The sequence below is a fragment of the Chelon labrosus genome (assembly GCF_963514085.1).
Source record: "Chelon labrosus genome assembly, chromosome: 16".
NCBI classification, from domain to species: domain Eukaryota; kingdom Metazoa; phylum Chordata; class Actinopteri; order Mugiliformes; family Mugilidae; genus Chelon; species Chelon labrosus.
In genome coordinates this window covers 6,583,324-6,595,536 of record NC_140349.1, presented here as the reverse complement: position 1 = coordinate 6,595,536, position 12,213 = coordinate 6,583,324, and the positions used below count along the sequence as shown (strand labels likewise).

The 12,213-nt window shown below is 42.4% G+C and overlaps 2 protein-coding genes across 4 annotated transcripts; both read right to left on the bottom strand.

The window, feature by feature from the left end:
- Positions 1 to 315: 315 nt before the first annotated feature.
- Positions 316 to 7,130, bottom strand: msto1 (misato mitochondrial distribution and morphology regulator 1). Of its 3 annotated transcripts, none has more exons than XM_084563791.1 (14): positions 6,938 to 7,130; positions 4,519 to 4,648; positions 4,319 to 4,388; positions 3,641 to 3,716; positions 3,491 to 3,548; positions 3,256 to 3,412; positions 2,743 to 2,857; positions 2,357 to 2,491; positions 2,116 to 2,268; positions 1,740 to 1,871; positions 1,469 to 1,653; positions 1,184 to 1,288; positions 981 to 1,093; positions 316 to 889 (listed from the first exon to the last, which is right to left on the bottom strand). In XM_084563791.1, the coding sequence occupies exons 1-14, from the start codon at positions 7,019 to 7,021 to the stop codon at positions 630 to 632; spliced, it is 1,773 nt and encodes a 590-aa protein (XP_084419917.1). In that variant the 5' UTR covers positions 7,022 to 7,130; the 3' UTR covers positions 316 to 629. The 3 variants fall into 3 exon arrangements, with proteins under 3 accessions (XP_084419917.1, XP_084419919.1, XP_084419918.1); XM_084563793.1 differs by having other exon boundaries at positions 1,803 to 1,871; XM_084563792.1 differs by having other exon boundaries at positions 3,256 to 3,409.
- A 1,471-nt stretch (positions 7,131 to 8,601) lies between these two features.
- apoea (apolipoprotein Ea) lies at positions 8,602 to 10,812 on the bottom strand (the record flags this gene model as incomplete). Its single annotated transcript, XM_084562605.1, has 4 exons — positions 10,743 to 10,812; positions 10,166 to 10,316; positions 9,051 to 9,338; positions 8,602 to 8,908 (listed from the first exon to the last, which is right to left on the bottom strand). The coding sequence occupies exons 1-4, from the start codon at positions 10,783 to 10,785 to the stop codon at positions 8,602 to 8,604; spliced, it is 789 nt and encodes a 262-aa protein (XP_084418731.1). The 5' UTR covers positions 10,786 to 10,812.
- Between the last annotated feature and the right edge of the window lie 1,401 nt (positions 10,813 to 12,213).

Genomic DNA, 12,213 nt, shown 5'->3' with positions numbered 1-12,213 from the left:
GTTGGATTTGTGTTTGATTCAGAGTCGGTGAGGTGCGACCGTTTCCACTGATCTCATCTCGGGGAAGAGTTTGTGCCTTTTTATCTGTTTAATTTGATATTTTTACAGGATTTGAGGACAGAAAGTCGCACTATCCACCTTATTTTAACCACAGTATGCAGCACTAAACGTTTAGACACCCAATTAAAACACAAAACATTTCGTTTAATATAAAACTGGCCTTTAATAGTTATGTCAGGCTGTAGCAATGGCGTCAACATCTGAATTCATGGTTCGTGCAGCCAGTGCCCACTTTAGAGGTGAGGCGACAACATGTCTTCATTCAGTCATTTTATAGTGTGTATAAAATACATTTAATTACATATAAACAGTCGATACACACCCATTTCTTCAATGAATACAACACACGGATCTCTACTAGAGGTCGAGCGTCTTAATACCCATCACCAGCACCAGTGCAGCTTCGCTCCATCGATCTAGTTCAGCTGCTCAGTAACTTCACTCCTGGTCCTCCACCAACCAGAGCCCCCCTCCCGTGTCAGTCAGTATGAGTGCGTGCATGCTGGCAAACAAAAGACGAAGCCGCGATCAGTCATGTTAGCAAACGTCTGTCCCGAGGACTCGCGTCATCAGTCGTCGTCATCCTCCTCAGAGGAAGAGCGCATCACGCCGGCGCTGTCGTCTCGGTAACATCGAGCCATGAGGCGCAGCTGCTCCAGAGCCTCCTGGTAGTCGGCTATTTCGAACCCTTGGGCGAGGAAGCTGGGGGCCACGCGGCGGATGTCGAAGGCGCTGGCGCCGCGGTGCAGCTCGGACAGCCAGGGCTCGAGGGCGGGCCCCGACTGGAGGGAAGTCAAGACGGGCACCGAGGAGACGATGGGGGCCAGAGCTGCAGAGAGATTATAAAACGTAATCCTTTAATAAAACAATTACTGAGAGCTCCAGAGGATAGAAGCCGTAGAGCTGAGAGGTGCACTCACAGCCGGGCGGGGGCGGCGAGCTCTGCAGGAAGCCTTGAGCAGAGAGGGATTGGCTGAATATCTGAGGGAAAGGAGGCGTCAGCTTACTGGGAGCAGACACCAGCTGCATAGCCCTGCGTGGGTGACGACAAAGAGGATGAGGAGACGTTTACACCTTAACATAAGTGAAGAACAAAAAGGTTGGTTCATAGTCAGAGACTCACAGAGGAGACGTAGGATAGAAAGATGTGATGTAGGAAGCCAGGACGTCCTCCCCGCTGTGGAGGCTGTGCAGAGGAGTCGGTGGCTTAGTCCCCGGAGCCAGAGAGCTGGTGGAGGGAGAGTTATCGTTAAACATTAAAGAATAGTTCACGGTTTATTGTTGTGTTATGGAGCGGTAGACTCATTCAGTCTATTTGCTTTGTTGGAAGTCCCATAAATCAAGTTTTAAAAGTCATAAAGTCTTGATAAGATGTGTGAAGTTCAACATCTGTTCGTTAAATTCTGACCTGATCAACTTCTGCCCCTCGAAGCCTCTGAGCGTCGCCCACTGCCCGTAGCATCGACCGTCGCCCGCCTCGGGGCAAGCCGACAGCGGCTTCCAGGGCAACGCATCGGCGCACAAGCCCAGGGCGTCGGGCAGAGAGGCGCCGTGCATCATGGGAAACGGGACGGCGCCGTACGCTGCCACCACCTAGGATTTAAACGGCAACGTTTATAACGAGCTCCCCCCGCGGAGGGTTTAACGTCGGGGCTCGAGCGGCGGCTGCACGTTATTACCTTCCTCCCCGAGAAGGCCAGCGTGTCCGCCACCTGCCACATGGGGACGCTGTTGTTCCTCACCCTGTACGGGACAGTCAGGGCGTCCAGGGCCAGAGCCAAGACGGAGCTGGAGTGGTACCACAGCGAGGGCTGGCACAGAGGAAAAATAAACAACATCCATCTTAAAATGTCTTTAAATCTTTCACTAAAGATCTGCCGGGCCAATAAAATCATTTGGATTTATACCACAGTCCTACACATCTCCTGAGCACCATATCTCTATCACTCAAAAACCACAGACTGTAAAAGCCCCATAATCAAATCCAAACACCATGTTACTCAGGTTGTGGTAAGAGCTAAGTGCTGCTGTGTCCGGCTAGTGAAAAGGTCTTACGTCATAACTGAGATGGGCGAACGTGGTCGGACTGGACGGTCGTCTCCCCAGTCCACCCCGCAGGGTCAACGGGCAGAAGAAGGAGCTGTGATTGGCCATGTGGACCGTCCCCAAAGCGCAGTTCAACAGGTGGTAGAGGTCCTTCATCGGAGTCTGTTTGAACAGAAGACCATTTAGAAAAAACGTCTGTTTTAAAATAAGCCAGAAGCAAAAGATAAAGAAAAAAAAAGGGGCCACTCACTGAATCAGGGTGACTGACAGGCGCAGAGCCAAAGGTCAGGATGCCTCTGCCGCCGTAGGAGTCCTGCAGCATCTCTGTGACCTTTGACCCCAGGCCTGCGAATCCGTCAGCCAAGTCACAGAGCACCTGGAAACCCTGAGAGGGAAACAGGATCCAGACAGAGGGAGAATAATGAGGACAAACTGTAGAGGTAGGAGCAGGACGTTGGATGTCCAGATCTGTGTCAGAACTTCTTCTTCTTCTGTTTTATTTAGCGGTTTGCTAGCAGGACAGTTTATTTATGCAAGATCAGATCAGGACTAAATGTTTAGGAGCAGATCAGCGGGCTGAAGGAACTTGATCGGGACGTCCCTGTGTGTTAAACGTAAAGGCAGCTGCAGATCTACCTGAAGGTAATCACACTCCTCCACGAAGAAGTGCAGTTTGTCCTCCAGCTCCTCGAGCACCGAGCCCTGCAGCAGAGACTCCCCCTGTCCGAAGGCCTCCAGACGGTCAGCCTCCCTGAGCGGAAACAAAACACAAACACTCAGATTTAACTCCGGTCTGGACGTCAGGGGGGCGAGAGATGAGCTTCAATCACGGGTCGTTCTCCGCGTGATTCTGGTATTTAAAGAATAAAACTGATGTTCTGGGATTGCATTGAGCTATCCGGCCATCGCTACTGTGACAGATCCTTAGTCCACTGAATAAAACAAATGTAAATCTCTACTTTAAATGTGTTGAATTGGACAGAGTTCAATGTTAAACCCTCAGAGACTGATTCAGTATTAATCATCTAAAGTTCAACTGTGTGTAGAGGCTGACATCTAGTGGTGGAGCTGTGCCACTGCCACGACACAACACATTAGGTACACGAGTATCATCTGTAACAGCTGTACGATCATTCTGTAGCACTCTACCCGTGGTGGTTGTACTGGTGGACGACGGAGATGGTGCGAGGGTGCAGGTGGATCCTGAGGAAGTCGGACCAGACCTCCACGCTGCCCTCCAGCCTGTAGCCCCTTTGGATTCGATCCAGGCGGCTGTTCACCGTGTCCACGCTCACCGACCCCGCTGCTGTGGGAGAGTTTCAGATTTTTTGACACGGCATCTTGGATTTTTGTGCGACAGTTTTAAAGGAGGCGTGGGTGTTACCTGAGCACTGAGGCTGGGAGCTGGAGGAAAAGTCCGCCTCTGTGAGTATCTCCCCGTTCTAGAGACAAAAGACCAAAGACAGACGTTGTTAGACGACATAGTTTTTAGTTTTTGTATTTTACTGCACTTCTTAAAACTTCTGCTACTCACGTCCAACTTGTCCAGATCTTCAAGAAAGGAGTTCTTCGCCGGAGGACTTTCTTTGTGCATCATGAGGCTTCCCTCCCTGACACACGGAGAAGAGATTTTTTATTTCACATACAAAAATAACAAATTGATAATACAAATCAACATATACTGATCAGCCATAACATTATGACGGGGGGGGGGGGTAGAAAAGAAAAGTGGGCTGCCACTTGTGTAGCGCCCGGAGCAATTTGGGGAGGGGGTAGGGTTGTCAACCAGGTGAGCTATAGGGGGTAGGGTTTCATGATTATCTGGTTGTCATGGCAGCTGCCAGTGGGTGGGATATATCAGGCAGCAATTTTGTCCTCAAAGTTGATGTTAGAAGTGGAAGGATTTGAGCGACTTTGATTTAGGAACAAATTGCGACGCCTAGATTGGGTGTTCCTGGTCTGATCAACACGCAACTGGCTAGGTGCTTATGTTGCTTATCTGGAGAACAAATAGCACCAGGTTTCCTTTGGGATGTGCCTGATCTGCAACAATATTCACGTGTTGATTCGTATCAACGTCCCCGTAAATGTCAGGACCCAGGTTTCCAAGTTGAACATTAAATCGTGACAAGATAATCAGTGTTCTTCACTTCACAGGCTGGTGGTTTTAACGTTGTGGCTGATCGGCGCACGTCAAACGTCCGTTATTTACCACGTGACGGCAGACGTGTCTTTGCCTGCGTCGTACAGGCTCCCCTCCTTTCGCAGAGTCCGAAGACTTCCTGTCGCAGAGAAAGGCATCTTATATGTCACACACATAGATGTCACCGTATTGAATCATGAACTGTTTTGGCTGGGGAGCAAGGCGCCACTTCAAACGCGTTAATAAAGCCGTGTGATGGTAGAAGTCACCTTTGAGATCCATTGCAATGAGTCGCGGCGTGTAGGTGACGTGTCCGCCCGGAGTCTGTCCCTCACGAAACACGACATCGCTCTGGATCTCACCCAGCGGCGACTCTTGATCGTACGATAACGACGCATCCTGAAAACAAAGAGAAGAGCGTCTCTGGTCTGCAAGTGTGGTGACAGTGATCCAAAGATACTTTCAAAGATGTTTTACAGACTACAGTTTTCATTCAAATGTACTGATGAATAACTCAAGGGATTAATAATATGAATAAGATGTGAGCTGCTGATCTTTGTTTTCTAGTTCTTGGTTTAGTTAAACAGAACTTTACGAGATTAAAATAAGATTTCAGATTCCTCAAAAGCAGAGGGACGGTTAGTAAGGTAGTAGAGGATTTATTTATTCTTGACAAACGTCAGAAACAAAAATACGTAATCTGCTCAATGTGAAATAATAGATAAAATAAAGGAAACCAACATGTGAATCCATGTGGCCTTGATACGGTGGCCTGGAGGTGCAAATCAACATTACAAAACATAAAACACTTTTACAAATTCTGAAACAAATTTACATTTCAGAAAACAAAACTACAAGTCTTAAAACAAAATTACATTTCAGAAAACAAATTTACATTTTAGAAAACAAAATTACATCTCAGAAAACACATTTACAAGTTGCAAAACAAAATTACAATTCAGAAAACAAATTTACAAGATGCAAAACAAATTTACATTTCAGAAAACAAAATACAAGTTGTAAAACAAAATTACATTTCAGAAAAAAAATTACAAGTTGTAAAACAAAATTACATTTCAGAAAACAAATTTACAAATTGCAAAACAAATTTACATTTCAGAAAACAAAATGACAAATAACATAACACTTTTACAAAGACCAAAACACTTTTACAATATCTGAAACAAATTTACATTTCAGAAAACAAATTTACAAGACACCAAACACTTTGACAAACTGCAGAAACAAATTTACAAAAAGGCCAACATCAACTGGAAAGGGAATGTACCAACCCCGGGGTTGACCCGGAAGTGAACGAGGAGCGGTCATGACGAGTTCTAGTCGTCAATGGAGAAGCTAACGGAGACCTGAGATGAGCGAAAGGCAAGCACATGAGCCGACTATCTAGTTTTTGACCAAGATGGAGTGCGAGCGAGCCGTGTTTTGCCCTTTTTGCGGACGATATATGCGACGGTTAACACAGTTTTGTTTCTGCAGTTTGTCAAAGTGTTTGGTGTCTTGTAAATTTGTTTTCTGAAATGTAAATTTGTTTCAGATATTGTAAAAGTGTTTTGGTCTTTGTAAAAGTGTTATGTTATTTGTCATTTTGTTTTCTGAAATGTAAATTTGTTTTGCAATTTGTAAATTTGTTTTCTGAAATGTAATTTTGTTTTACAACTTGTAATTTTTTTTTCTGAAATGTAATTTTGTTTTACAACTTGTATTTTGTTTTCTGAAATGTAAATTTGTTTTGCATCTTGTAAATTTGTTTTCTGAATTGTAATTTTGTTTTGCAACTTGTAAATGTGTTTTCTGAGATGTAATTTTGTTTTCTAAAATGTAAATTTGTTTTCTGAAATGTAATTTTGTTTTAAGACTTGTAGTTTTGTTTTCTGAAATGTAAATTTGTTTCAGAATTTGTAAAAGTGTTTTATGTTTTGTAATGTTGATTTGCACCTCCAGGCCACCGTACCTTGAACAAAACAAATAGATAAATACAAATTAATGGAAAATTATCTTTTTTTAAGAGAATACACAATAAAATTAGAAAATATTAAGCTAATTTGAGTCATAGTAAATAGTACAGGTCATTTGATTAGGTTACAAAATCAAATTAGTGTGGAAGAAGCCACGTTTTCTCCTAATTATTATTATAAAGCTCCACGTGGAGTCATTTCCTTATTACTGAAAAGTAATCTAAGGCTTTTAATTTATACATTTCATTCATTTTTAATCAAAATGGTGATGTTTGAAACTTATAAAACCACATTCAACACTAAAATAAACCGGTTAACCTCCTCACATCTGGCATTTGTACACGAATGTCTCAATAAACACGTCTTTCTGGACGCTGCAGGGACAAAGACACTGACAGAGGACCATATTACTATCAGCTAAATATAAGTGATGAATCTGTTCCTTTCAGTGGGACTTTCTGACCACAAACAGACTATTAAGTAGCTTTTAGCATCATAAATCCTGGTTGCTAACGCTATCTTTATGTTTTAAACTCCCGTGTGGCAGGTTAATTATAACAACAAGTCCTCAGTTTGTATAAATGAGCAGGAAACGGGCGTTCATGTCGCGGCTAACATTAGCTAACTACACACTGCGGGGCTGTCTCCGAAGTTTGACAACACATGCCGAAGCTAACTAGCTTTAGCGTTAGCCGTTAGCTTCGTCCCTCACCTGTAAATTCCACCAGTGAGTCCCCACGAAGTTTGAATAGTGTCCCAGCTGAAGAGTGATGACTTCTCTACAAAGGCCGCTCATCGTGACGGGGAATCAGCGAGCGGGAAAAAACATAAAACCCACTTCTTTGAGCATGATGGGCATGTTTGGAAATGACAACACAGAACAGAGAGACGAACTAACATGGAGCGAGGAACCGCCGCTTCCCATTGGCTGAAAGAAAAGCGAGAAGGAATGTGATTGGATGTTCGGATGACGCGAGTGGTGGTAGTTTGGTTTCACCGTGCCGCTGTTTTCACGTGCGGCCAAGCGAAAAGAAAACAGCAAAACATGTGTTTGGAAAACTCTCAATAAAGTAAGAAATTTAAATTTTATTTGAAATTACAACATTTAATCTTTTGTTAAATTATATATTTTTTTGTTATTTGATCTTGTACATTTTTATGCATACTTTGCCATTCTCAAATAGGCTATATACAAATATATATTTAAATATAAAGCTTTTCTGTAAGAAAATATTCATTTTTATGATTTTTTTTTACTAATTTTATTTAGTTTCTTATTATTTTGCATTTTTAATTTGTTATCGTTTGTCGCTGCCTTATTATAATTTAATTACGCTACATGTGACTTACATTTATTATGTACTTCCTACTGTATGTGCATAATAATGTTAATGTTATTGTCCTGTTTGCATTAATAAATTAAGTTACAAATATTTTATCTAAAATCAAGATTTTATGATGCCCCAAATTAATTAAGTATATGTGTTTTTAAAGAAATTTCTTAAAAATCAAAAACTTCTTGCAAGAAATCAGACCTTTGATTTCATAGCATGTTAACAAAATAGTATTTTTATTATATTTATAATTTTCCATGCACTGATTTAGAAACCTGCAGAGGCAGAATTGAAACCGTGTAGGTGAGAAATGTCCAGAGCTGCTGATTGCGCTCTTATCTTAAGTCTACCTCCCTGACTTTTACTGCTTTAATCATTTATTGGATCTTTGTTGGTCTGATATCTGCATGGTTTCAGGACACAACAGAGGAAAACAGATTAATACTAGCTCTTGTTTCCAAAAAAATTATAAATAAAACAGAACTAAAACAAAGGCAACTGATTTGTTTGAGTTTTCTCAAAGATGTTTCACCAGTTCAGGTTTTTAGAGAACTATGAACTGCAGTCACCACATCCGCCCCTGTAGGAAAATGATCCTGGATGCTTGAGGTACATCAGACCAGCACACAGTGATGCAGATGCAGATACATAAACTGCAGCAGCTAAGGACCATCAGGCGTCTGAATCTGGTTTATTAAAGCAGTGAGAACAAAGTTCAATAATGCCAGCATAAGGGCCTTATCAGGTTCCCTTTTTACTGCAGCCTTTTATCATCAATTTTCAAAATATAATAGATTTTTTATAGAGATTGTTTTGAGTTAAATTTAAAATGAAACTAAATTTTAACTTGGAGAGATGAGATGGGAGTGACAAGTTGAGTTTGGCTCAGATACAAAGAAAACAACAACAATGAGAGGAGACCTGGGACAGATTATTGAGGACCAGTGTTTTTATTGATGACTTCCTTCAAAACCGTTCACATAAAAGCAGCTTCAGTTTAAGTAGTGATGAATAACCGAACAGTCCAGACTGATTACAGGTTTTACATGGTGTCACTGATCGCGGAGACGTAGGGCTGGAACCAGCTGCGGAGCTCCTCCATCTTCTCCTGCAGGGTGGTCTGGAGGTCCCCGGCGGTGCCCTCGACGCGGACTTTGATGTCCTCGGCCGTGGTCTGGATCTTGTTCTTCACGTTCTCCATCTGGGTCCTCAGCAGGTCGTTGAGGGTGGTGATCTTGGCCTGGGCGTTGTCTCGCACCTGAGCGAAGTACGGGTCGACACGTGCCCTCACGTCCTCCATGTTGTCGGAGGCGCGGGACTGAAGCTCTTCAAAGTAGTCGGCAACGTTTCTGAGACGGAAACAGAGGAGTGTAAAGTTGGAGCTCACAGAAGTTTCACCATATTACAATAAAACAAGTCAAATGTAAATGAAACATGGATTAGATTACATAGAACTCTATATAAATGAGTTTCTGGAGTCACCCCACTCACCTCTTGATCTCCTGGGTGTCCTTCTGGAGGCGTTTCTTCATCTTGCGGGTGTAGGCGGAGACCCTGGCCTTGACGTCGTCAGCGTTCTGCTCCATCATGGTCTGCAGCTCCTGAGCGTACCTGTCCATCTGGTCCCGGGCCTCTGTCATGTGGTCTCTGAGTTTGTCGACCAGCGGCTGCAGGTCTTTGCCCAGGCGCTCGGCGGCCTCCTGGGTGTAGGGAGCCAGCTTGGTCTGCATGTCGTCCTTGTACATGGCGAGCTCGGCCATGCTGTCCTGGATCAGGGTGCTGTTTGGTGGAGGGAGAGGCGGATGAGTTCAGAGTTTGATTTGTTTGGTTTTTTTGAAGACTAGGGCAAAGAAAATCAAGATTTTCCACATTTATTGGTTCTCTAAAAACTGAAACTGGTGAAACTTCTTTGCAAAAACTCAAACAAGTCCAGCTGCCTTTGTTTTAGTTCTGTTTTATTTTTAATTTTTTGGAAACAAGAGCTAGTATTAGTCTGTTTTCCTCTGTTGTGTCCTGAAACCATGCAGATATCAGACCAACAAAGATCCAATAAATGATTAAAGCAGTAAAAATGAGGGAGGTGGACTTAAGATAAGAGCGCAATCAGCAGCTCTGGACATTTCTCACCTTCATGAAACCTGTTTATCAAACTACTAACACTAAAACATAAAGTTAGATAACCAATAGAGGCCTAACACTATTTAGGTTATGCTTATGCAATCAAGTGTAAAGAGGGTGGAGAAATAGCTTAACCTCAATCAGCTATGTTGCATCAGTATAAACAGTGATAATGTCTGTCGGGGCCTTTTTGCCGTACAAGTACTTTTATGTTAAATACTTTAAATACATCAGATGTTAAGTATTTGTAGATCAGAACAGTTTTGACACAGTTAATATCTAAATTTAAAATTTCAAAGGTGAAATGTTTGTCTGTTTAATTACATAACGGAAAAGTTTGAACTGCATTTTAAAGGAAACGGAAACACTTGAGTCGTGCAACAATCTCCAAATCCTCCCCGTGCCATGCAGACGCCTTACTAAACATTTAATGCGTTCAAGGTATTCGTCAGAGAGGCTGCAGTCTGACAGTGAAGCGGTTTACTCACTCCAGCTCTCTGCTGATCTGGGAGCTCTTGATGTTGGTCACCACCTCGTCGGCCTTCTCGTTCAGGTCGGTGATGTAGTCCTTAAACTTGTCGACGGTGACTTCCCAGGCGCCCGTCCATTCGTCCAGGGGGACACTTCTGGCTTGGCAGCCTGGTTCGGACAAAGAACAGAGTCGTCACGGTGGGAGACAAACAAAAAAAATATGGATTTTGAATCAAATAACAGCCCTGAATCAAGTTTCTGAAAATTATAACGTATAGTTTCTCTTCTCCGTTGAAGGACATATTTACTTTTCTGAGGATTATTATTTATATTAATACTTTTACAAGAGGTCCCTGGAGGGGGCCGCAGTCCTTGTGCAAATTAAATGTATTTTTATTTATTTTATTTGTATTTTATTCTACCTGCTTGCAACTGTCGCTAAATGGGAGCAGCTACAATGAAAAACAATTTCTTTGAAGGATTAATAAAGTATTCTGGATCTGGCCTTTCTCACTTCACCTTCTCTTTGACTTTCCTTCTTTGCAGTCGTTTTTTTTGTTCATGTGTCTATAAAGCAAAAGGTTTTCAACTCACCTGAGAGGACTGCCAGCGCAAGGATTACTGCAAACATCCTCATGATGACACACAAACAAGGACACCTGCAATAGTTCATAATAAACAGGCTGCAGTGAAACTATTTCTGTCTGGGATGAAACATTAAAATCATCTCAGATTCTCCACAAGGTTAAAAACAACATAATTCATGCAGCTTTAAAAATCCAGTATGAAGTAACAGTCTGTGTCTTACCTCAGTGATCAGACCTTAGATCAGTGACTCAGACTGAGGTCCTCTCTCAGTATTTATACGGTTCAGGCGGCACTGATGAGATCCAATAAATGTCAGGAGGATTGCTGACCTGCGTCCGAAGTTCCCACCAGGAGCTGCGTTGTTGTCATGTTTTATTGCTGTGTGTGTCGTCTGGGCTCCACGTCGCACACGCCGAAAGCACAGGTACAGCTGAGAGAACTGGAAACACCTCAGAGAACAAGATCAGACCGACTCCAATCTTATTTCTTCTTTTTTTTTTTTTTAGTTTGTTTATTTGTGATTCTGTGACAGAGGCGTGAGATAATGAGAGAAAACACATGGCTTGTACCGTGTCCTCGTCGGCCACAGGTGATAACACAACAGGGGGGGAAAAGGACAAAAGTCACTTTTACATCATGTCACCGTCCAACAGATCTGGTTCAGAGTCTGCTTTAACGACGTCTGCCTTCATTTATACGGTTTTATAACGTGGGAAACCTACTAAATAACGACCTTTAACACAAATCAGAGTGACCTCATCGTCTATAGATGTGCAGGTTGAAATGTTAATAAGAATATGAACATGTTAAAGACGTGAAAAACGCCAGAACATGTGAACCTGGGACCCTGGAACCAGGATCAGATAAATAATAGATGATTAACAGAGTACAATGTGTTGATTTAGCTTTTAATTCAAGCCTCTATAAAACAATCTAATCAGTTCAGGATGATTATGACAGACAGATTATAGGTCAGACAGGTCGGAGTGACCTTATTTATATTATTATTATGTTTAATTGTGTTCTTAAAACTTAGCATGTAAAGACGATGATTTAATCTGAGTAAAATGATGATCTCCCCTTTTACTGCTTTTATAAACTGAATCACGGTCACTACAGATTGTCTATTACACTATAAATACACCATTAATTAAAAGTGTAACCCTGGTTTCTCTAGACTCTCTGGGCTGAGGTTAATGTCGGTTACAGTTCAAACCTTCTTCTAATCGACTCCAACACGGCAGGACATCACACACATTATTAACTTTATGTCTCTTATTGCCCTCAGACAGGGAGAGCGTCACACCCCTTTAAATTACTCTATTAAGGGGGTCAGATAACAACAGAAATCATAAAGTCCTAAAGTGATGTTGCACAAGTTAACACGATAAAAATACATCCTTGATCCAAAACTAATGTGTGCAATATATATATCTTCTGTTACCGCTTGTTCCTCTGGTGGGTCGCAGGGGTCTGC